The following is a 25,534-nucleotide window of genomic DNA, read 5'->3' on the forward strand; positions in this document are numbered from 1 at the left end:
GTCTAGACCATCCCTGATAGACATTTATATAACCTACTCTTAAATATCTCCACAGATGGAGATTCCATAACCTCTCTGGGCAATTTATTCCAGTGTTTAACCACCCTGACAGTTAGGAACTTTTTCCTAACCTCCAACCTAAACTTGCCTTGCTGCAGTTTAAGCCCATTGCTTCTTGTTCTATCTTCAGATGCCAAGATAAATACGTTTTTTTCCCTCTTCCTTATGACACCCTTTTAGATACTTGAAAACTGTTATCATGTCCCGCCTCAGTCTTCTCTTTTCTAAACTAAACAAACCCAAATCTTTCATCCTTCCTTCATAGGTCATGTTCTCTAGACCTTTAATCATTCTTCTTGTTTTTCTCTGGATCCTCTCCATTTTCTCCATATCTTTCTTGAAATGCGGTGTCCAGAACTGGACATAATACTCCAACTGAGGCCTAACCAGCGCAGAGTAGAGCGGAAGAATGATTTCTTGTCTTGCTCACAACACACCTGTTAATGCATCCCAGAATCATGTTTGCTTTCTTTGCAACAGCATCACACTGCTGACTCATATTCAGCTTGTGGTCCACTATAACCCCTAGATCCCTTTCTGTCGTACTCCTTTCTAGACAGTTGCTTCCCATTCTGTATGTGTGAAACTGATTGTTCCTTCCTAAGTGGAGCACTTTGCATTTGTCTTTATTAAACTTTATCCTGTTTACCTCAGACCATTTCTCCAATTTGTCCAGATCATTTTGAATTATGATCCTATCCTCCAGATTAGTTGCAGGGAGAAGATTTGGAGCAGAAGTCCACTGTTAGGGATTTTAAAGAGAGTTTCTTTGCTCTTCTTGCCCCCACAATATATTTTTCGGGCTCTGCCACATCATTTAGGCTTAATGTCACTTTGTACAAGAGGCATTGGCTATGTTTAACAAGTAGCTCTTTAAAAAAATAATATGCATTATTAAAAATTGCCACAGGCTTAAAAGACCAATTTATGTGCTTTTGATGTTAATTAACATTCTTGTGTGTTAATGCAATGCAAAACAACTCACTAGAGTCCCTGAGTAGGTTAAGAACAAACAGAATTCTGCAGATATTGGTGCCACCATTTAGAACAGGAATAAAAATTAATGATGCATTCATGAACTTTCAAAAATACAAGCATTAATATTTGTGTCTATTTAAAAAAAAGTAATTTAAAACAAGGGGTGACACAAATGCAACAAAGTATTATCGTCTAATTTCTTCCATATTCAATAATTTAACAATTAATTTTATAACTACAGGCAGTCCCCGGGTTACGTACAAGATAGGGACTGTAGGTTTGTTCTTAAGTCGAATCTGTATGTAAGTCGGAACTGGCGTCCAGATTCAGCCGCTGCTGAAACTGATCAGTTTCAACAGCAGCTGAATCTGGATGCCAGTTGTGATTTACATAAAGATTCAACTTAAGAACCCCAAGCTTCCCCAAGTCAGCTGCTGCTGAAACTGATCAGCAGCTGATTCCAGGAAGCCTGGGGCAGAGCAACTCTGTCTCGGGCTTCCTGTAGTCAGCGCTGGTCAGTTTCAGCAGCGGCTGACTTAGGGACGCCTGGGGCAGAGCAGCTGGGGTGCTGCTGGGTTGCTCCAGTAGCACCGCTCCTCGGCGCTACTGGACCAACCCAGCAGCACCCCAGCTGCTCTGCCCCAGGCGTCCTGATTCAGCCACTGCTGAAACTGACCAGCAGCGGCTGAATCAGGACCTGGGGCAGAGCAGCTGGGGTGCTGCCGGGTTGGTCCAGTAGTGCCCAGAAGGCGCTGCAGGACCAATTGGCAGCGCCCCAGCTGCTCTGCTCCAGGGTCCAAAACAAAAGCCTGGTCTGCTGGGGGGGGGGGGCACACTAGCCGCGCCCCCCCCCCCCCCAGCGGACCAGGGATACGGGAGCAGAGCTGCAGCGGCAGCGGGGTGCCGCGCCTCTGAGGCTTTGCTCTGGCAAAGCCTCAGAGGCGCGGGACCCCCCACGGCTGCGACTTCAGTCCCGGTGCCTGTGGTCTGCTAGGGACGGTCCCCAGCAGACCACAGGCAGGGGACTGAAGCGGCAGCAGCGGCGGTTCCCCACGCTTCTGAGACTTTGCTTTGGCAAAACCTCAGAAGCGGGGGAACCCGCCCGCTGCTGCCGCTTCAGTTGCGGTGCCTGTGGTCTGCTGGGGACCGTCGCAAAGCCTCAGAAGTGCGGGAACCCGCCCGATGCCCCTGGTCTGCTGGAGACGGTCTCCAGCAGACCAGGGGCACCGGAGCAGCTTACGAACGGGGCTTTCTCGCCCCGGAGCTCGCAGGTAGCAATCCGCTACCTCGACCTCCGGGGCGAGAAAGCCCCGTTCGTAAGTGCGGATCCGACATAAGTCGGATCCGCGTAAGTCGGGGACTGCCTGTATTCTCTTTGCAGAAAAACCATCTGTTCTATTCAGCTCAAATTTGCCTCTGTGGCTCCTGGAAGTTATTAAAGCTATACAGTTGCAAGGATGGAAGTTATTAAAGCTATACAGTTCTAAGTCGTAGTTAATCACTTCTAAGTGGCCTCAGCAGAGGGCAGACAATTCAAGACCAGAGAGCTGTGGTACATAAGTAAAGGATATCACATTTGCAGTGTATGAGCTCTCCTTGGAATAGAAACATACCTTAAGTGCTGCTAAGAAAGACTGGGATCAAATCTATCCCCACCCGCCCACCTTCCGTCCATATAACATCTCGCTCACCCAGAGTCCAGGAATACTGCAGGCATACAAGATCTGAGCCCAGTTCAAGTCCTGACCCATGTTCAAACCCTGTTGCTTTGTAGCTTAGATGCACCTGTTTGACTCAGATCCTGGGAGACCTGCAGAATATATCCCACAATCCTGTGAGCTAAATTCCTGCGTCCTCTCTATCTCAAGATTCTTAAATTTACTCTGTTGAAAATGGAAGCAAATACTCATGGCTGCAGCATTAACCCCCTCCATTGACCACTGAGCTACAAATACTGTTTGTAATGGACATTGAAAAGAAGAAGAATTTTTCAAATTGCTCTGTTTTGTGGTCATGGGAGAACAGCCTGATCTCTGGTGCAAGGTCAACAAAATTGTACGAGTACCAGAAATAACATGACATGCTAGCATATATTGCAGAAATTAAAAGTTTTGCAAATTACTGCACTGCTAAACAGTTTAGGGAGCAGATTGTTTCAAAGCTGAGTACTAGAACGCCAGCATGGGAAGTGATGCAAGCCAGCAGCAGCAGATTCTGGATTCAGACCCAGAGGAACTGAAGCACCCTTTCCTCCCTCGTACAAGCAACAATACACTGCAGAGTCTGCAACCAACAGAGACTGGACAGAAGTCACTTCTGAGCCCAGTAAGAGTATATTCATATTTATATTTATTAATACAGTAATGGGTGGGATTTCCACTCTATGAACCAATGCCAAAGTTCTGAGAAGCCACAATCAACATCATGTACACCACTACAGTAATGTCAAATTGTATGCCAGCAGCAAGGTGCATTTTTTACTGGAAAGCCACATCTTTTTGCTAGGAGCATTGCAGTTTCTTAGAAATAACATGATATTTTTATGTCTGTAACCATCTATAATCTATTGAGCTACTTGGACACAGTTAATACTCTGTGTTTGGAGAAATGTGTTGTATTAAAAAAAATTTCCATTTTAGTTACACAGTCCATGAAGTCAAGAGGTGACAAAATCATTTGATCCAAATGTGACTGTGGTTTGAAATTCTGTCCAGCAGCCTGCTGAGTGTGAGGAAAAGGGAGGCTTTGGATTTCAGCAAGTTTTTATGTAGTCATAACATATTAAACCATGTGGAAGTTAACAGTATCCTATTCATTTCTCCATGAATTTTGATCCAATCCTGCATGCTGACAACTGAATGCTGGTAAGTGCTGAGTTTCTGAAGCAGGAATTCCAGATGGTCACATTTTTGAAGAGGGCACATTTTTACAGGCCACTTAGACAACTGGCCACCCAGACAGCTAGCCACCCCACACCATGCATAGTTATGCTGTTCAGACACTATCTCTCTAAATACTTCAGCTGTTTATACTCCAGTTTTCCAACCAGCAGCTTAGAATAATATATCCCTTTACCATTAGGGCCCCACAGGCACAATTATGGCCTCCAAAATATGCAGGGCCTGAAAGTGTAGAAAAAAACTTTTCGTCCCCAGGGTCACTGATTGTAGCTCTGTCCCCTTGTACAAGTAATTTTTCAATCTTATGAAATCAAAAAAGCAGCAATCACTTTAGGAATATCTTTTATGACTGCCTCCTTTGGACAAATCACACATCTAACTGTCTCACAGAATAATAGGGTTGGAAGAGACTTCAGGAGGTGTCATACTCCTGGCTGCCTCTGAGAGGCAATGCTTCCTCATTCACAAGCACAGAGTCTGAGCGTAGAAAAGAACTTTTAATGAAAGAGAGAAGTCACATGGCATTAGCTTGGGAAAATACCATAACCAGAGTTCATAACCAACCCATGAGTAACCATCCCTGTTCAAATGGATTGAGCAATGTCCCTTGCCTCTCAGGCTCACCAGTCCAACAATGTAAGGGTCCCATTCACATACCCACACTTTCTCCATTCCCCACTTCAAATGTCCCACTTACAGTTCTGTCCAGTCAGTATGAACCCAGACATATCACTCTGATGACTTCCCCTCATAGCGCATGATGTGATACCACCTGTGTGCTGCCCCTGCTGGCTGGTCGCTCCTGCCAGCCCCCTGCTGGCTGCCTGCCGGTCGCTCCCACCAGCCACTCTGCTGGCCGCCTACCATTATGCCTACTGGCCACCTGACACTCTGCTGGCCGCAATGGGTCTGGCTCCAGGCCAAACCAGTGACTTCAGCTCTTAGTGATTTCAACTCTTTAGCCACCACCTAGGCTGGCAAAAGATTCCAGCTTCCACTGGAATGGCAAAAAGACTCCTGATGGAGTCTGCTTTAGGTCTATCCTTAGAACAAGCGAGGGGGGGAGAGGATGGAGGGGGGAAGCAGGTTGAACCAGTCTTACAGCTCATACTTGGCAGGCATAAAGCAGGCTGGCTCAAGCCCTTTCCCCCCAACTCAGTTCACTCAGCTCTGGAAAGGAGAGGCTTGTTCATTTGAGACCCCTTACAATGTTGGTGTCTCTCCTTCAATCACTGATGTCATATTTTACAGTTCCAACATTTAGTGGTAGCATGATTTGTGACCTCACAAGAGCCCAAATTAGTTACAATACATCACATTCAATTTGAACAACGGATCCTCAACGGTTATGTAATTGGATTTACATAACCATGCCCTGGATTCCTTCCCAATCCCAGCATGAGCTGTATTTACATATCAACAGTTAATTATTTTGCAGGGCTAAACAATTTGAGTGAGCATATCCACACCCAGGGCTGCTCTCTTCTTTTAGCTGGTTGACTAGAAGCAGTAGTTCAGCCCCTGCTCACATCAATTTACTTGGAGTTATACCAAGTACATTGAGAAGTATCAGTCAGTTTGATTATTCCTCTTCCTCTACTTTATTCTCTTTCTGTTCCTTCTTAAATTGTGTCAGGCTTTTGGTGGATCAGAAAATGCCACTGAAATGTTCACTGGCTTCTTATAGAAAGTGTTTACATTTCCTGACATAGGAATGAATGCAGAAGCAAGATAAGTTCTTCAGAAAGTGCCTCCTGTATGTTGCTGGCTCTGGAAGTTTAAGAGTTGTCACTAACCAAAATGAATGCTCAACAGAATGTGCTGGTATTCAAACGTTATGTAATGTGCAGAGTAGACAGTCAAGTTTTCCCACATTACACCACAGTCAAGAGTTACAGTGAACCTATTTCAGGTAGACACCACACATTCTAAGATACAGTTGCTTTGACTTGGCTCAGTGTAATACAAAGTAGATGACAGACCCAAGTGTAGACATTCAAGTCCTGGGTTCTCTAACATAAGGTAAGTTGATTTGAGTCCCACTGACTCAGGGCTTACATTGCAGGGCAGACATAGCCTTAGTGTCTTTGAAAGCTCTGAAGTGTGCCAAGCACTCTTATTAAAAACTATGGTCAAGTATGTCCTTTCTCCCTCCCTCCCTCCCTTCCATTTGCTGGAAGAGAGCTCTGTGTAATGTGCATAGGGGAGAGTCGAGTTTTCCCACAGTGCACCACCTGTAAGGAAAAAAATCTCTTATTTATCTCTCTCAAATTAAAACAAAAAAAATCAGGGAAACAAGAGCAAGTTAGAGTGGTTGTAACTGTATAGAGTTGTTATAAAACAAACAAATAAAATTGAACTAAGAATTCTGGCAATAAATCACACAATTTCTACTGCACCAGAAACTTCAAACTCTATGGCTACGTCTACACTGGCCCCTTTTCCGGAAGGGGCATGTTAATTTCAGAGATCGCAATAGGGAAATCCGCAGGGGATTTAAATATCCCCCGCGGCATTTAAATAAAAATGTCTGCCGCTTTTTTCCGGCTTTTAGAAAAGCCGGAAAAGAGCGTCTACACTGGCCCCGATCCTCCGGAAAAAGCGCCCTTTTCCAGAGGATCTTATTCCTACTTCAAAGTAGTCTTCAAAGTAGGAATAAGATCCTCCGGAAAAGGACGCTTTTTCCGGAGGATCGGGGCTAGTGTAGACGCTCTTTTCCGGCTTTTCTAAAAGCTGGAAAAAAGCGGCGGACATTTTTATTTAAATGCCGCGGGGGATATTTAAATCCCCCGCGGATTTCCCTCTTGCGATCTCTGAAATTAACATGCCCCTTCCGGAAAAGGGGCCAGTGTAGACGTAGCCTAGGGCTATGTCTACAGAGCCATTTCAGAATAAGCTATTCCAGAGGAGATTTTCTGGAATCGCTTACTTCGAAATAGCATGTCTACAAACAAAATGTATTTCAAAATAGCGCTTAGCTATTTTCAAATAGCGCGTCCACACTGACTGGATGCTGAATTGCATTTAAGACCATCCAGAACCAGTTCAGGCAGGGCATTAGGTCAGTAGACACCTTCCTGGAGGTCTGTGAATGGCTCGCCATTGCCCTGAGGAGATAGGACATGCACATGAGGCCTGCCATCCCCCTTCAAAAGCATGTCGGCATCACCCTATAGAATCTCTCCACAATGGATAGCTACCAATCCATGGGGAAACAGTTCATCCTGGGGAGATTGCCTGTCACAGACCTGGTAATTCAAGTATGGCAATCTGGAACTATTGTTCCAGGAGAGGGGCGGAATTGGCTTCCCCAGGGAAAGAAGGTGGGAATGGGGGTGGTGCAAGCCCCCTCTCTGGGAAGGTTTCTTCAGTCCTGCCCTCACAAAGTGCTGCAAGGGGTTGGGGGAACTGGAGGGGGTTGCTCCTGGTGAGTGAAGGGGAGGAGAATAGAGGAGGTGGAGGGACTAGCAAGAGCCCTGGCACCCCTGTGATTCTCTGTTTGTCTCCTTCTGCAGGCGGTCAGGGTGATCAACAGCATCCTGCTGCACAGAGTCATCTGCCTTGCTGATTTTGACACTATCATCACTGGATTTGATGCTCTGGACTTCCCCAACTGTGGGGGGGAAAGGAGACTATCAATAGGACACATATCCCTATCTGTGCCCCAAACCATCAGGCATCAATGTACATTAATGGCAGAGATACATTGTGGTGGCCCTACAGGCCAGACATATATGTTGGGTGGCTGGGTAAGGCACACGATGCATGTATTTTTAGGAATTCAAGTGTGTTCCAGAAGCTGCATGCCGGAACTCTTCTCTGACTGCAACATTAGGGTCAGGGATGTGGACATGTCTGTCTGCCTGATAGGGGATAAGGCCTATCCCCTGTAGCTGTGGCTCATAAAACCCTCCCTAGCCACCTCAACTACTCCGGAGAGGTATTCAATGTCAGGCTGAGGAGGGCCCACATGGTCATTGAGGCTGCCTTCAGCCACTTCAAGGCATGGTTTAGATTCCTCCTTTTCTGCCTGGACCTCGGGAGCACATCATCCTACATGTGGTGGCTGGTGTTCTGTGTTCTGCACAATGTTTGTGAACAGAAGAGGGAGGCCTTCCTCCCAGGGTGGGGAGCAGAGGCTGATTGCATAAGCAGGGGCTGCAAGCAGCCGTGCACGGCTGCCATCCAATAGGCCCACCATGGTCCATGTGCATCTGGAAGACCCTGAGGGACAGCTTCTCCTGGAGGGACCAGTGACACTGTCCCCTGGGTTGCCCACTGGGAGCTTCTGCTTCACTCCTTACTGCCGTCCCTCCACTTACCCCTTTCTTCCCCCCTTTTCCCTCTTTCTTGATGAAAAAATAAAGACACTTTTTTTTGAAAAACTAAACACTCTGTATTTTTACTGTGGGGTCAAAGAAACTGGGGAGAGACTGGGGAAAACCTGGAAGAGGGGAGGAGAGAGGGTGGAAAAAGGGGAGGGTGTTGAGAATGTTTCAGGAGGGAGGAGAGAGCTGGAAGGGGAAGGAAAGGCTCAGGGTTGGAGCTGGGAGTGGTGCCGGACTCTATGGATCCCACCACCATGGGTGTGGAGGCCTCGGTGTCCCTGACGGAGTGGGATGAGAGGAAAAGCAGGAGGAGGAGAGGGAGTGGGAGGAGGAGCGAAGCAGGAGATAGAGCAGAGACATCATGATCTGCACAAGGAAGTGGACATCAGCGCACAGGGAGCGGCTCTGCACAAGCAGTTCCCGCCAGCTCTTCTGACACAGCTAGAGGTCTTCTTGGACCCAGCCAAGGATGGTGTGGTGCAGGGCTCGGAGTGCCATCAGGTGCTGCCTTTAGTACTCATCCATGGGACGGTTGCACCTTTGGATGCCTCGGGTCCAGGAGGCTGACCTGGGTGGTGTTGACTGTCTCCCTCTCACAGCTGTTCTGACTGTGGAGAATAAAGAGATATGTTCAGTCATTCCAGGGGACACAGTGCCTGAAGCCTAGCCCCCATTTGCAAACCGAGAGTGACAGTTCTCAGTTTTGTCACAGGCAATGTGCTTGAAGCAAGGCCATGTGCACTCTGGCCAGTGGGCCCACATGTCCCTGGGAGTGGGTGCTTCCCCAAGACTGTGGGCATGCCTGTATGCCATGTGCGGGACTGCTGAGAGAGTGGGGGGGGAGGTGTGTGTGTGTGTGTGTCCCTAGCCTGGCTTGTGGAGGGAGGGTGTCCCATCCTGGCGTTAGGAGCATGGCAGGCACCCTATGGCCAATAGCACAAGGATCCTTTGTGGCAGCCCCCTAGGGTTGTGTGCACATTTTCCCACGTGCACAGGCTGCTGCACAATCTGAAGCCAGCAAGAGCCAAGTGTGCCCAGCTCCCTCACCCCCCTCCAGCTCTGGCTACTTCTGTATGAAGGGAAAGTGACGGCACTCACACGATGTACTTTCCCCAGGCTCGGACGATGCCTGGAACATGTCCACAGGGAGGCTTTGGGGCTCCCCGGGTCAGCTGTGTGCTGATGGTGGCCTTGTCCACGTCCTGCTGCTGCTGCTCCTCATTGCTGTTCTCTCCCCTCCCCCGTGATAACAATGGGAATCTCAAGACCAGAGTCTAAAACCAGGGGAAGGGGTCTGCCCCAACCCCTAGGATGCGGTCAAACTCCTTAAAATAAGGGCAGCTTTGGGGTTCTGCCACAGATCAGGAGGTGCCCTCCATGGCTCTGGCATAAGCCTGGCAGGGCTTTCACTTTCATCTGCACCTGTTCTCAGCTGTGGATGTAGCCTTTACTTTCCAGGCTGTTAGCCATCCGACCATAGACATCTGCATTCTTGCATCTAGTGTGAAGATCCTGGAGGTTGGTCTCATGCCCCCAAACCTCAATGAGGTCAGGATCTCTGCACCAGACCAAGGCAGCACTTGTCTTTTGCAGACCCTGGAAGACTCCTGGGAGCTGTCTGACTGCTCTCTGGGAACAGCGGAGGGCTGGATGACATCATCAGACTGGCTCATTTCTGGGCAAAATCAAGTCAGGTGCAACTGCAGGGTGGCTCAGGGCTGTCAGACCTGCTGCGAGCCACAAACTCTGTCGGCAGAGGCAGCAGCCTTAAGGATTCCAGGGGTGTTGGGAGATAGAGTCTAGACACAGTGGCCAATAGAGCATCCTGGGAAGGCCTGGAGGTCCCCTATTTTGAAATAGCAGCTATTCCCTGTCAACACAGCCCCAATTCTAAAATATCTATTTCAGAATAGGCATTATTCCTCGTAGAATGAGGTTAACAGAAGCCAGAATAAGCCGTCCACTATTTCAAAATAGCGGTTTTGCTGTGTAAACGCTCACAGTTATTTCGGAATAACAAATGTTATTCCAAAATAACTTTGCTGTGTAAACACACTCTACGTGTTACTAAATAAGATAAAGCATTTATCATTATCTTCTACTGTTATAAAATTAAAGTGCTTCCCACATTATAAAGAAAAAAGCTTTTAAGCCAAATTTGGCTCTTATATACACAGTGAAAATACAAATGAATGCAAGTGAGAACAGAATATATCATTATATCCTTCCATTATTAAGGATAATGCAGGATAATTAAATTTTAAAAAAATGTATTTTTTCCTCTTTTTAATTTGTATACTTAGGTGATTTGGTTACGTCTGATTGGCCAAGTCAGCATCTCAGATTACTGCTCTACTTAAAGAAGCCATACAAACCAGGAGATAACTTTCACACATCCCAGCCCCTCCAGAGTAAGTTAAAAAAGTTTAACTCCTTTAATACAATTTTTCACGTGGGAAAGATTGAACTAATTCAATAATGTGAAGTTTGTGTAGTATGAAAATGGTTTCAAAGAAGCATATGGCTTGGTGTGAAAAATAATTAAATTTCCTCAAAAAATGCCTCACACACCTCACAACAAAAGCCCCAATAAATCACAAATTCACATGTCTCCTCTTTGAAGACGCTACTCAATTGTTGAAGGTATTTTCAAAGGGCAGTCTGGAAAACCGCTAGTTATATTTTTTATTTGAGCGAAGTTGCAAAAACTACTCTTAAAATAGCAATATTCCTTCCTCAGCTCTGCATCAGCTTCAAAAAGAGCTGCCAATGGAGAGCAGGCATAACTGCCAAATTTCACATTTCAAGTGTGAGCCTACTGTAGATGTTATATCTGTTGCCAGGGTGCCCCAAATAAATTAGTTTAAAATGTCCTAAAGAGAAAAATATTTATGAGACCGACTATTTCTGAAATTGTTTACAAATTATTAATATACTTTGTAATTGTTTCAGCATTTCTGTATGGGATTATTTAGGCATGACTCACTAGACACTGGCTATTGCCTTCTTAACACTCCTTTTTCAAGGCCTTTTATGAAGAAGTAGTTGACTATTTTAATATTTATTAAGCACCAATTAAAATACAAAAATTCAGAACTACAATGATGTAGTGGGGCAGCTGTCCTACTCCAGTGTGAAAGGGGTCATAGTGAAGTTGAGCAAAACTGTAGTCAAACAAAAAGAGCCTGCAGGGAGCCCATCAGGATAAGGACAGAAGGCAGCCAATCAGGGACATGCTGGGCCTTTAAAAAAGGCTGGAGAGAGGGTATCATTCTAGCTTTGACCAGCAAGGGCAAAGGACTGGCTCCCATAGAAGGAGCAACACCTTGGACAGAACAGTCCTGGGCAGGTCAGAAGAGCAAAAGGAGAGCTCTGGCATGATTCCCTGAAAAAAAGGCCAAGATGACACAAGAACCATGGGAAAGAGGCCCAGGGAACACAGGCAGTAGAGGGGAGAAAAGGAGGATAGCATACAACTGCTGCTAGAGAGTCCCTGGGTCATGATTCAAAGTATTGGGTGGGCTTGGTTTCACACCACTTTGCACTGCACTTGCCACAGAGTAGCATGCCTGAAACAGACTGGTATGCCCATGAGGCAAGGGGTTAAACTTTAAGGCTGCAATTGGCTACAGCAGCAGGTACAGAAACAGCAGATGGTCTGTTGAATCTCCCAGAAGGTGGGAGAACAGAATTGGTGGCACAGCTGGAGGTCCGTGCTCTGAAGTGTACACCCCAGTCCAGGGAGTAACACAGGTCCAGCTACAGATGCTGGAGACAGAATTGAAATACAAGTGAGATACTAGCTGACATGGCTCACTCAAACAGGACTGTGCTAATTCTCTGACTGAACAGCAGGAGCAGCTATGGTTGTGAGTCCTGCAAATGCACTTTAAGATGTACATACATCATTACTCTGTATATAGTACCTAAAGTGTGCTAGGCATTTACTGAACATAGACAAGAACTTGTGCCTGCCCTAAAGAATTTGCAATCCAAGGTCTAGTCTTGCAAAAGGATCTGCTAATGTAGAAACTTGTGTCTATGTGGAGGTCTATTGAAATCAGAGGGAACCCAGGCAACTGTATGGATCAGTGCTGGGAGATTCTATTAAAGGATGGAGATTAGATAGACACAGCATACAACAAAACCAATACAAAGTAATTTGGTTTGGATAATGGAGAAAAAGCTGTCACCTCAATCATTTTTACACACAAGATTGACTGTTGTTAGACACAGTATAAATGAATACACATAAAGTATATATGAAATTCAGTATATGAATTTCTCAACTCCTTTTGGAGACCAACTCTTTACCTTAGTTAACATCTTTCTTCTGTCTGGTGATTTACACAATCATAGAGACTTCCAATAAAATGCTTAAATATTACCTTACAATGTAGACTACAGATGTCAGAGGTTTGATTAATGTATGCAGCAACTCTCAGCTATCCAGGAAAGATTAGACACATTTATAAAAATACATTTTTATAACGGTCATGCCTGCTTTATCAACACTAACACCAAGGTTAGCAAGACTGATTCCAGATACATATTTGTCCATGTTCATTTGAGACATGAGGGCTTTGGCATGCATTGATGCATCATCTGTTAGTATCACAAAAACATTTAGTCCATTCAAAATATTTCACGTCCTTATGGTTCAAGTTCTAAACTGAAAAATATTTATTGCATATTGCTGTCTTGTAAAACTTTCTGCCACAGAGTGAATTAGAATTTACTCTCTCAGAACTATTCATGTGTGGTTACAGTAGGCAATGATTTAAGTAATCCTTGTGGAATTTAATTAGGACTGCAGTATCAATTAGGTTGAAATGCTTCAGAAATTCAGGATGCCTCAGTAACAAACCTAAAATAATTATCTGAATAAAATAGTGGCAATATGGAAATGACACACACAAAATTAATACAGAATGTAGCAAGCCAAATTTTCTTTGATGCAAGAGGTGTTAGAATAAGTGACTGGAGCTTATAATGCCACAGACAAAATTCTGGCCCCAAGAGAAGTCAGTTGGAGTTTTGCAATTAACTTTTATCCCTACACACTTTTCTCATGTCAGCCATTATCTCTCTTTATGATTAAGCACAAAGAGGAACAGGCAATTTAAAAACTAGAGTTCTTCGGTTATTTCACCCACTTCCTTGCTAAAATCTGTGGTAGGGGGACATCTACAATAACTTTTTCCTTTAAAAAAATTATCTATGTATATACATATTTATGGTTTTCTCTACACAGTTGAAGCAAAAAACATCAGCCTGAAAAAAGGAAACTTGAATTTACTTATCAGTAACCATATTTCAAGGATTGATGTCTTTGTATATTCATGTTTCTTGGATGAAGGCATTTGCACTGAAAATTTCCTTTAACATCTTGCTACTTCAGTTCTGTGTCAATGAAGGATAAAGATCCTCTAGTGGTCTAATGTTCCAGACACACTGGACAACTGCAGCTCCCATTTTTGATTAATTTATGGAAGCTGCTGATGCAGAGGGACTCTGAAAATTAAGCAATAAATATGTCTATCATTTTTACCTTGTTCATATTTGTGCCACTGGTTTGGCAAGAAAATAAATTAGACTTTTGGAAGAGCAGTTGCATCTTATTATATTCCATACTCACTTTACTCATAAGTAAAATTGATCTTATGAAGTATTTGTGGCAGAGACTACATTTTCTGCTGAGCCTACTATAGCCCCATGAAATTATAAATCAATAAACTATAATAGAGTGTGAGAGGTAAAACAAAACGTTTATTTATTTCCTTGATGTCCAAGAATTCAATAATCTAAACCATCTCAATGGTTCTCATTTGAGTATTCTCTCAAAAACTACTTTCATCTAAGCATCTACATTTCAACTCTTTTGTTGAAGACAGATTTTTAAGGTAAGGAGTAATTCAGCTATTCGTAAACGTTTTATTCCTTTCTTCATTTTTTTAATTTATCTTCTTTCTCTGTACCACTTTCTCGTTCATATATTTATAAAAACTTTTAATTCCCCTTAGCGTTATTATAAATTAATTCATTAACTTATTAACTACTAAATGTTACCACCATTTCCTTTAAGTTGCTGCAATAGAATGGCAATAATGGCCACTTGAAACCCTTACAATATTTTTGGTTAAAATGTATCTCGACTAGCCCAAGTTAAGAACATATGAGCTTCCAAACTGTGTCAAACTATGGTTCATCTTCCCAGTATTCTGTCCACACCAGAGTTTCCCAAGGAAGCATTCAAGACAGCAGAGCAAGGGTTCTGTCCCTGGCCACCGTGGCTAATAGACAGTGATGGACCCATCCTCAATAATTCTATCCAGTTCTTTTTTGAACCCAATTATATTTCTGGCCATCATGCCCAATGACAATGTGTTTCACAAGTTAGTTGTGTTTTGTTTGAAAAAAATATTTCCTCTTGTTTCTATTAAGCCTTCTGTCAATTTCATTGGGTGACATAAGGTTCTTTTATAGTGGGAAAGAGAAAGTAACACTCTCCTATTCAATTTTTCACATCATTCACAACCATATATACCCCTGAGACATACTTTTTAAGTAGAAATCTCTTAATCTTTTTTGTCTCACTTGATATGAAAGCAATTCCAGATCCTTGAGCATCTTTGTTGCTATTCTCTGAAACTTTTCTTGTTCTACTATATCCTGTTTGAGATGTGGAAACCAGAACTGGACACAGTATTCAACTGTAAAGCACCATGGATTAAGATAATGGCATTAGAAGCTATCAGCCTTTTTGATTCCTGCAATGTATTGAGCTGAAATTTTAAGACAACTATCCATGGTCTTTCCATATTCTCAATTAGCTATGACCATCCAAGAAATGGAATCCAATATTCTATTATAATTAAAAGAATTGGGACTTTTCCAGTATGCATTACATAGATAAGTACAAAGTAAAGTTTCACCTGGTTTTACGAGAGCCCTTTGCTCTCTGCTTTGGATTTAATTTCTTTGAATAATTTGGTATCATTGCAAACTTGATTGTTCAACCCCCTTTTCAGCTCATTAGGGAATATACTGAACAGTATCTTGGGCCCCACTGTTGCCTTTTCTCAACTATGAAAAATCACCAATTAGTCCTATCCTTTGTTTCCTATATTTTAACCCGTTAACGATTCATGAGAGGATCTTCCCTCTTGACTTATGATTACTTAGTTTCTGTAAGAGCCTTTGACATGGAATCTTGCAAAGACTTTCTGAAAATACAAGTACAGCATCTTAACTAGATTACCCTTGTACACCATGCCTGTTGACTCCATCAAAGACCACCAACAGACTATCAGGCATGACTTCCTTTTACAAAAACTATGTTGATTATTACTCAACAACTTAACTGAAGTATCTGTTCTTTACTGTAGATTCTGCTAATTATCCTGGGCTCATTGGCCTGTAATTGCCAGGCTCTTCCCTTGAGCTCTTCTAAAAAAAAAAAAAACAGTTTTATATAGGCTATCTTCCAGTCATGTGGTACAGAGTCTAGAGAAAGTAGTTCTGCAATTTCATATCTGAGTTTATTCAGAACTCTTGGGTGAATTCCATCTGGTCACTGACTTATTACATTTAATGCATCAATTTATTCTAAAAGCTCATCTCTTGTCATAACAATTTAGGACAGTATTTTAGATTTCTTGCCCCCAAAAGAAGTATCTCCCCATCATCCTCTGCAGTGAAGGTCTATGCAAGCAGGGGGCAGAGGGAGAGGGGAAAAGGGAAAAGGGTCTGGGAGCAGGTAGCCTGCAGTGCCATCTGAAGTGCACCTCACCATGCCACATGCCCCTAGCAGTCCTCAGAACCAACCAGAATGCGCCTGCACAATGCTCCAGTGGTAATTTAAAGAACCCAGGGCTCCGGCCACTGCCACTTTTGCAGTATCAGCAGCAGCAGCTGGGAGCTGCTTTTTGAATCACCAGGCCCTGGGGCAGTTGCCCCCTTTGTCTGTCCCTTCTGTCAGCAGGCCTGAATGCGTGTAATTCATTTAGCATGTCCATAACTTCTTGCCTTTACTCCTTCCTATCTTTTGCATTATGATTTGACTTCCAAATTTTAAAGGACTTTTTTTTCTTTTTTTTTTTAACACCTCCAACAGCCTCCATTACTCTGCTCTTTTAACAATGTCAACATCCTTTTGGTCCCCCTACTTATTTTTTGTGATTTAGGCTGGGCCTCTAAATTGTCTCAAAGATGCTTGCCACCATTTACCCCTTGTGACTGCTTCTTTTAATTTCCTTCTAACAAATATTCTCATCTTTGTCTCATTTCTTTTATTGAAGTTAAATGATACTGTAGTGGGGAGGGTTTTGTGCGGTTTCCCATTCCAAATATGCAAACTAATTATATGATGGTCAGTGTTAACAAGTAATTCAGTAATAGACAACTCATGCACTAGATCCTGTACCCCACTTAGGACTACATCATTAAATGCCTCTCTCTTTTGGGTTCCAAGACTAGAATCTCCAAAAAGCAGTCATTCATGGTATCTAGAAATTCATCTCTGTATCATGCCCTAAGGTGACATATGATGAGTAAATATGAGGATGACTGAAATCACCCATTATCTTTCCATTTTCTGATTTTGTAGCCTCTCTAACCTTCTTTAACCTTTCACAATCATGGTCACCATCATGGTCAGGTGCTGAACAGCATATTTAATCACCAACAACAGTGGAGCTAATTATTGGCTAATAAATTAGTAAAATTCTCAGTTGTATGCTTCTGATTTACCACCCATAAGACTTAACACAGCTATTCATTTTTCAAGTTTATGTTCAATATAGTCTCATTCTCACAAACTTGTTAATGCAGTACTTCCTAAATTACTTGGCAAGTGATATTTGTATTTTGTTGTTGCATAAAAATATAAAACTTGTACAATATTACTGACACTTAAAATCAATATTAAATATTAGCATACCAAAGCTGCCATTGCCCAGCCAGTCTTGTTGTAGATGAACTCCAAGTTATTTCTTCGTAGGTACAGTAAGCCACCAACAAGCGACACTAAAAGAGCCAGTGCAATAGTGCCTGAATAGTTTGGAGGCCTGAATACCCTAATCTGCAGGGGCATGGGAGAAGAAAACAAAAGCATCAATTATTCTTCCATTTTCTGACAAACAGAAGTGATATAATGTTACACACACACATATATACATGCACACACAAACACACAGCATAGTGATCCAATGTGCTACTGAGTGCACACTATTTTCTATATTAATCATGTTCTTGTACAGGTATGACACAATATCACACTATTGAAAGTCAATACCTGACAGACAAAGGAGAACTTCCTCCTTTCCTTTTCCCAGTTCCTCTTTAACCCTCACATGAGTGGAGGGATGTGGGGATCTCAGTAATTGTCTGGATCCAATCTAGGAAGGGGAAACGCTGATGGCAGTCTTTCCAAACAGGTGGAAGTGAATAAGATTTTTAAAAAATTCCCTGCATTGCATGAATTACTGCCAAATATTCACAGATTTAAGTGAGTAAAACTGTGGCCTAATAAGACCACATCCACTGCACCTTGTTTGTATTCCTGCATGACTATGACGTAAGTATCAATAAGCAATACTGCTAGCACAAGATTTTTTGTGTTTTTGAATTTATCTTAAAATCTGAAGATAGTCCCTCTGCATGTTACTGAACTGGAAACTTAAGCAGTGCAGTTATTATTTTTCAGAGTTTTTTATTTCACTTTTAAGAGACAACTGAATGTAACATTCAACTATATTAAATAATTTCCTTCAAAATATTTGCAGATTGCTATGCCTGTGTCATTATTTTTGGCATAAAATACTTCTGAAACTTCATACTTTGGTAAATAACATTGCAAATACATGCTCACCTTTATCAAATAATTGTCACAATATCATCACTCATTTTGTGCTAGAATAAGTCTGGATGAAAATGTAACTATAAAATTACTTAAGTTACCACAGTGTGCTCAAGAGTCACAGCTCAATTTTTTATAATTATTTTAACCCATTTTTGTAGATTTCATATGATTTGCAGGTTGTACTTTGCTGGTCCAGAACCTTCGGGACCTGACTAGTCCTGAACAAGGGGATTTTCCAGACCAAGGAAGGTCCCTCCCCTTGTGGCTGTGCTGCCACCACGCTAGGGCTCCAGCCTGCCCACACTGCTGCCTTAGCCCACCAGGGGCTCTCGCCAGCCGCACTACTACTAAGGCTGGAGTACCATGGCCAGAGCTGAGCAGCCAGAGCAGAGCTCCCTTGCTGCAGCTGAGATCAGAGTTCCCTGACTAGGCCCAGAGCTCCACGGCCACTGCTAGGCTAGAGCTCCCCAGCCACTGGGGCTAGGGAGCTCCGCTGGGGCCAGAACTCTCTGCCATGCTGACCATCCGCCCCCACCACACACACACACACACACACACACACACACACACACACACACACACACACACACACACACACACACACACACACACACACACACACACACAGAGAGCTCCTGACTGAGTTGCTGGTGTCCCTTACAGGGCTCCTGTCCTGCTGCCAGACCTCCCCCTCTTCCTGAACTCTGTGATCCAGGAATATCTGTGATCCATGCTCCACCACAGATGTTGCTGGACCAGGGAGTCCCAGTTAAGGGAGATACAACCTATATTAGGGATTGGTTTTGCTTTCAGCAGAGGATTGGACTACATGACCTCTTGAGATCTTCTCCAACCCATATCTTCTAAGATTCTAATAAACAGACATGAGGGGGGAAACAGTTCTGGGTGTCAGTCCATCATAAAACAGAAGATAAGTTTGAATTGGTCTTAACATTGTCAAATGTCTTACATGAACATCTGTTCTGTCAGCTATCCATTTAGCTAGCTGCTCTGCTGCAAATCCTATCCTCTGCAGGTCGAAAGTGTCAGCTCTCTTGGGTTTACCTTTTGGAGGAAAATGCATGAATGTCGGAGCAGAGTTCATATTGAGCTACCAAAAAAAAAAAAAAAAAAAAGAAGAAGAAGAAGTTACAACAATATTAAATAAATGTTAGTGGATTTTCAAACATTTAAATATACATTTCTATTAGTGAAAAAGTCCTAAGAACTTTCCTTTCAGTTTCTTCATTTAGGCTTTTTAAGACACCATAGTCATTTCATAAACCATTTCAATTGTAAGTGTTCCTTTTACCTAATATGTCCATTTGTTATATAACTAGCAAAGTATCATCTTTAAAATATCTTGTTAATAATACACAAAGTTGCAACTAATATTTACAACTCAATCTTGCAAAAATGTAAGCACATACTTTAACTATCACATACCATTAAGCTTACACAAAATACAGGATTACGTAGCACTTTAAAGACTAACAAGATGGTTTATTAGATGATGAGCTTTATTGGGCCAGACCCACTTCCTCAGATCAAATAGTGGAAGAAAATAGTCAGCCATATATACCAAAGGATACAATTTAAAAAAATGAACACATATGAAAAGGACAAATCACATTTCAGAACAAAAGGTGGATGCGGGGGAGGGGAGGGGGAGAAAGGAATGTGAATGCCTGTGAGTTAATGATATTAGAGGTGGGGAAGGGTAGATGTCTGTGAGTTAATAGTATTAGAGGTGATAATTGGGGAAGCTATCTTTGTAATGGGTAAGGTAGCTGGGGTCTTTGTCAGCATACGGATATCAAATAACCGTTAGAACAACTTCCCGATAAGCATATATCACCTTCGCACAAAGATTGATTGTGATGCTGAATGACTGATTAAGGCCTGGCAAGGCAAAATGCTTAGACTTACATGGGGTGTCTTGTATGGTTCTTGTGTTCCCATCCTGCTAAGACCATGAAGCATCAGCCCGGACTGACAAGAACCTGGCTTCCTCCACTCATACTCGACCTATCTGGCTAATAGGTTGGGCGGAGCAACAGACTGGTAACTATTCCATTAGCAGGGCGTGTGCATGTGCATATGCTACTTTGTTATATTATCAATAAATGCGGCGTGTTGCCTTATCCCCCTGAAAAAGATCCTGTGTGCTTCTTTTAAGCATCAACACACATATCCAAAACATGATATGATCACATGCAAATGAAAGTCTGAAATAAATGGAGTTGTTACACTTTACACCAGCAATGTACTGGGCCAAACATATCTAGTGTGTGCAAAAATTGATATTTGAACTGAAAATAAAAATCAAAATTTGGAGAGAGCATTTTATTTCTGTACAATGTACTCTAACAGTCTTGTTGGAAAACGATCCAAAGTTTTACTTTGTATTGCTTATACACTGTGGGTCTGCTTTTTGCTTCATACTTTAATAACTCACAATTCAGTAAAAATGTTTTAACTTCTGCTGCTTCTTGCTTTGATTATTTTTTTCTTTTAGTGCCAAACAAGGGGTTAAGTTTCAAAGAGATGAAAATATTATGCTTTCTAGAATGACAATTCAAGTTGAACTTGACTATCCAAGCCAAAGTGAATTTGTGAGGCTATCTTATATGCTAAAATTGGTTTTCCACAGTACAAAGCAACCATAGCTATTTACAACAACAATTCCCATTTTTTCCAAAGAGTTTCAAGACTGATTATTCTACAATCCATACAAAAAGGGAATTAAACTTTTAATTAAATCTTCATGTACGTACTTCTTTATGTCAAGATAACCTTTGGGAAAGTTTAACTATAAATGTGGTTTTCACTGCACTTGACTTCCAGAAATCTTTTTTGTAGTCAGTTTGTTTTACAGTGTCCAATAGAAGCAAACACTCATATTTTAACATTGGCATGATACATTTCATTTAAACTTGATACAACTGAAATCATATGGTAAACAACATTTGACATATAGAAAAATTGGCCATTATGTATGTTTATCTTCTGTTGCCAACTATCAAGCGTGCATAACAGAAATCCCTCTGACAAGCCACAATATTTAAGACTTATTTCCCCACTGTTGTTCTTCATTCTATTACCAAAAAAAAAAAAATCATAATATTGAAAATATATGATCTATACTAGCCAATTTTTTTTTAAAAAAACATCATTCAATATTTTTACCTGTTGAAAAACATCTGCCCCTTCATCATAATCCACTATAGTAAAGAATAATTTATTAGAGAAAGCAGATGAGTAGCGCCATGAGTTGGCCAGTACTTGATACTCTTCATTAGCTTGCCTGTTAGGGAAGAGGGCAAAGATATATATATATCTGAATGCAGTTCATTACCAATAAAGATTTTACAACCAGTTGTAACAATTGCAAACAGAACAGATGGATTAACTAAAACAGTACCAGAATTACAACCAATTTATGTGGGTGATGTAATATCTTTTATTGGACCAGCTTCTATTGGTGAGAAAGAAGCTTTCAAGCCACACAGCTCTTTTTCAGTTCTGGGAAAGATGCTTTGAGTGTCACAGCAAACTATAAGGTGTAACTCTGGTAGTATATTTCCCAGACTGAAAAAAGCTCTGGGTAGCTTAAAAGCTAGTCTGTCTCAGCAACAGAATTTGGTGCAATAAAATATATTACCCACATTATGTCACTAATATGCTTGGACCAACATAGTTACGACACTGCTTACAGTTAGCTATTATAAGTTATCTTAGCAACAAAACCCACAAACAAAATCCTAACTAAAATGGATTTTAAGATTGGAAACATAAAAAGTTTTACATAAAGGTCATGTCTAGACTATATCCCTCTTTTGAAAGAGGGATGTAAATTAGGCTGTGTCTAATGAGGAGTACAAGATCTGTCGAAAAATCACCTCGTTGTCGAAAAAATGCATCTAAACTGTGGTTTCACTTTCGACATGGCGCTTGTTCGAAACAGCACCATGACATGATTGTGCAAATGGAGCATGGGATATTTAAATCCCCACTTCATTTGCACTTTTGAAGTGCTTCATTTACATCCTTCTTCCGACAGAAGAGTGTAGTGTAGACATAACCTTAGACAGATCAAAATTTAAAATGAAGCCGGTATTTGAATTTCCAACAATTAATTTGCATAATAGCAGCCGCACATTCTTTCGAAAAAGGACTTTTCGAAAGTAAAACCTCAGTCCAGACAGGATTCTTTGGGGGGAAAAAAAACCCACGCTTTTTCGAAAGATCCTGTAATCCTCAGAGTTTTTTTTTCCCCTGAAAGAACCCCATCTAGACCTTGGTTTTACTTTTGAAAAGTCCTTTTTCGAAAGAACGTGTGGCCACCATTATGCAAATGAAGCATGGGAAATTCAAATCTGGGCTCCACATGCAATTTCGATCTGTCTAATTTACATTCCTCTTATGAAAGAGGAGTGTAGTTTAAACATACCCAAAGTGTCATTTAAATGCTATTATAATTTGTGCTGGAAAATATGGGCCTCAACTTGCAAATGGATTCAAGTAGATTGGCACACCGTTGTGCCAATGCAAGTCTAATCTCACTGTTAATATGCTGAAAACTACTCCAAAACAGGGGTGCCTTTTATGGAGGCTGGGGGAAGGGAAGCAATAGCCTCTCCTCCTGAGGTTGGAACCCCTGAATTTCATATTTGAGGCCTGCTTAAAGCTGCATGCCCCGACTCCAGAGGCAGTTCTCAGACACAACAGAGTTTGAGTTCACTTGCAGCTATGTCTTTGGAGCAAGGAGTTTGTTATAAAGAAAGAGAAGCAAGTGATTAAGAACAAAAGGCTAGGCATTCAACTAATTGAAGGATCATTAGATCATTATAAAAACATTGCTGGATATTCCACAAATTACAGAGAGGGGAAAAAGAGTAGGAATGAGTATTGTGCTGCTCGAATTTGCATTTGGATTACTGTATTAAACATGTAAATATTCTTGAAAAAAGGGGTGAACCAGGGCTAATCCAAAGATTACTGCAAAGAGTTACAATGGGATTTCACAAAACAGGGTGATTGGACAGCACAAAGGCAGATGAAATTTAGTGTTGATAAGTGCAATGTAATGAACATGCTAAAATATAATATTAACTATGGATACAAAATAGCTGTTACCACTCAAGAGATCTTGGAATTATTGTGGATAGTTCCCTGAAAACATCTGTTCAGTGTGCAGTGTCAGTCAAAAAAACAAAACAGCAAACAGAATATTTGGAATCATTAGGGAAGGAAAAGATAATAAGATAAAATACAACATTGTCTCTACAGAGTAAATGCATACCCACATCTTAAATACTGTGTGCAGATCTGGTCACCCCACCTAAAAAAAGATATGTTGTATTTGGAAAAGGCAACAAAAACTACAGGAGTAAGGAACAGCTCCATATGAGAAGAGATTAATAAGACTGGGACTTTGGTTACATGTCTAGAAAATCATGAATTGTGTGAAAAAACAGAATAAGGAAATGTTATTTACTCCTTCACTAACATAACACAAGAAGCTTACCCAATTACATTTATAGGCAGATTTTAAACAAACAAACAAAGTTAATTTTCACGATCAACTTATGGAACTCTTTGCCAGGAGATGATGGAAAGACTCAAACCATAACAGGGTTCCAGTAAGAACAAAAGAAGTTCAAGGAGGATAGGTCCATCAATGTCTACTAGCCAGAATGGGCAGGGATGGTGCCCCAACCTTCTGTTTACCAAAAACTGGAATGGGCAACAGGGAATTGTTGATCACCATAAATGGCAATGGGCCTTTTCTGTTTATGGTTTCTGAAGCACCTGGCATTGGCCACTGTTGGAAGACAGGATACAGGGCTGAAGGACCATTAGTTTGACACAATATGGCCATTCTAATTTTCTTATATATGGCTAAAATGTATCTGCCCCCTTACTGTAATCCACTAGACCCAATTCCCTTTCCAAAGGCTGACAGGATCTGACAGGATCTCTCTCTACAAAGTAAGAATATACATTAAAATTTTAAGGCTAACCAGTGTCCTTTAAGTGACTTGCCAAAAGAGGCCAGAATATGTTCGTGTTAGAGCCGAGTGGCTCTAATATTTATTTAATTTTATTTCTTTTATATAGGAATTAGATACTGTGCTCCTGTCAGCTAACTGCTAAGTTGTCTGCCAAAAAAAAGAAAAGAAAAGAAAGGGAAAGGGAAAGGGAAAAGGAAAAGAGTTTTCCAGTGCCTTGTTAGCCCCTGGACAGATATGATGGAGTGGAAGGGCAGATGAAATTGATTCTTTTCCTTCCCATTTAGGGTTGTTAGGTGTTTGGTTTTAAACTGGACAGTCCAGTATTTCAGTTATCTCTTCAGGAAACAAATTGAGAAAATATAAATGTCCAGTATTTTCTAAATAAGATGTAATGTAGATTGTGATGTAATGTCAAGTGTGTCCAGTATTTTTGTTGAAGCCATCTGGAAACCCTATTCCCTTTTGGTGCTTGACTTCTACTGAGCATGCACAGTAACACTGCTGAAGCCTTCTCCTTAGTCTACCCCCCTGCCCACACCATGGCATGCACAGGTCTGCTCCCTCTACCAGAATCTGAAATGATGTCCCTGTTCCAAATCAACATTACTTTCAACTAGTAGTACAGAGCTATATTCCCATGCAATATTTCACCTTGAATAGAGGCTATATAGAGAGAACTTTGCCAATACTCTGCTGAAAGATGTTGTGCTACAAATGGAGCAGTAGTGGCAGATGTAAAGGGGGTGGAATTGCCAATGACATCCCTATTTAACATTATTTATTACTAATAATGTTATAATCCAACACAAAATAAAATATAGGTTTTGCAGTTTGCAATAATTTTTATCAGCATTAGAAAGTCACATTTCCGCCATCAAGCTCCCCACCTCTAAACCTCAAGGAGGAACACTCTTCTTTCTTGGTGCTCACTTTAGAAAGAAGATTTAGAGGTTGGGGGATGGTGCATGAGTGTGAGAGTAGCATTAGCTACTAGAAGAAATTAGCTGCATAGATAGCCCTGGAACCACATAGCCTTGGTGGTGAAACAACTGTCAGTTTCCTGGAGAGGGTGCTCTCAAAGTTATTAAGAGAAATTTTTGGTGATTTCCACTTCATAGAACTCATTCTGATTATTTCCATATTATTTTCTACTAAGTATTTATATTACTAAGCCCTGTCTTCTGTCTGCCTTTTCAGTGGAGGGATACAAAAACAGTACAAACACATTGTTTTAAAAACTTCTCAAAAGGTTTTTTGTAAAGCATGTTGCATGCACATTATGGTGTAGTATACAGACATAGAAAGTAGCTACTTGGCTATCTTTGCAATACCTATTTATGATCGGAATTACAATGCATAGGCAGATACTTATGGGGAGAAAAGGAAGCA

General features: G+C 41.7%; 1 protein-coding gene across 6 annotated transcripts in view; it reads right to left on the reverse strand.

The window, feature by feature from the left end:
- The window catches only part of TUSC3 (tumor suppressor candidate 3), a 260,616-nt gene that overhangs the window by 126,554 nt on the left and 108,528 nt on the right, over window positions 1-25,534 (reverse strand). For 5 of the 6 annotated variants that reach the window (XM_075930369.1, XM_075930375.1, XM_075930371.1 and 2 more), the window contains 3 exons: window positions 21,318-21,435; window positions 19,099-19,239; window positions 17,208-17,348 (listed from right to left, as the gene is read on the reverse strand). In XM_075930369.1, coding sequence (XP_075786484.1) covers window positions 17,208-17,348; window positions 19,099-19,239; window positions 21,318-21,435 — 400 coding nt within the window. The remainder of the gene's footprint in view (window positions 1-17,207; window positions 17,349-19,098; window positions 19,240-21,317; window positions 21,436-25,534) is intronic. The other variant, XM_075930374.1, reaches the window with a different exon arrangement.

Source organism: Pelodiscus sinensis, chromosome 5 (genome assembly GCF_049634645.1).
Source record: "Pelodiscus sinensis isolate JC-2024 chromosome 5, ASM4963464v1, whole genome shotgun sequence".
Taxonomy (NCBI): Eukaryota; Metazoa; Chordata; order Testudines; family Trionychidae; genus Pelodiscus; species Pelodiscus sinensis.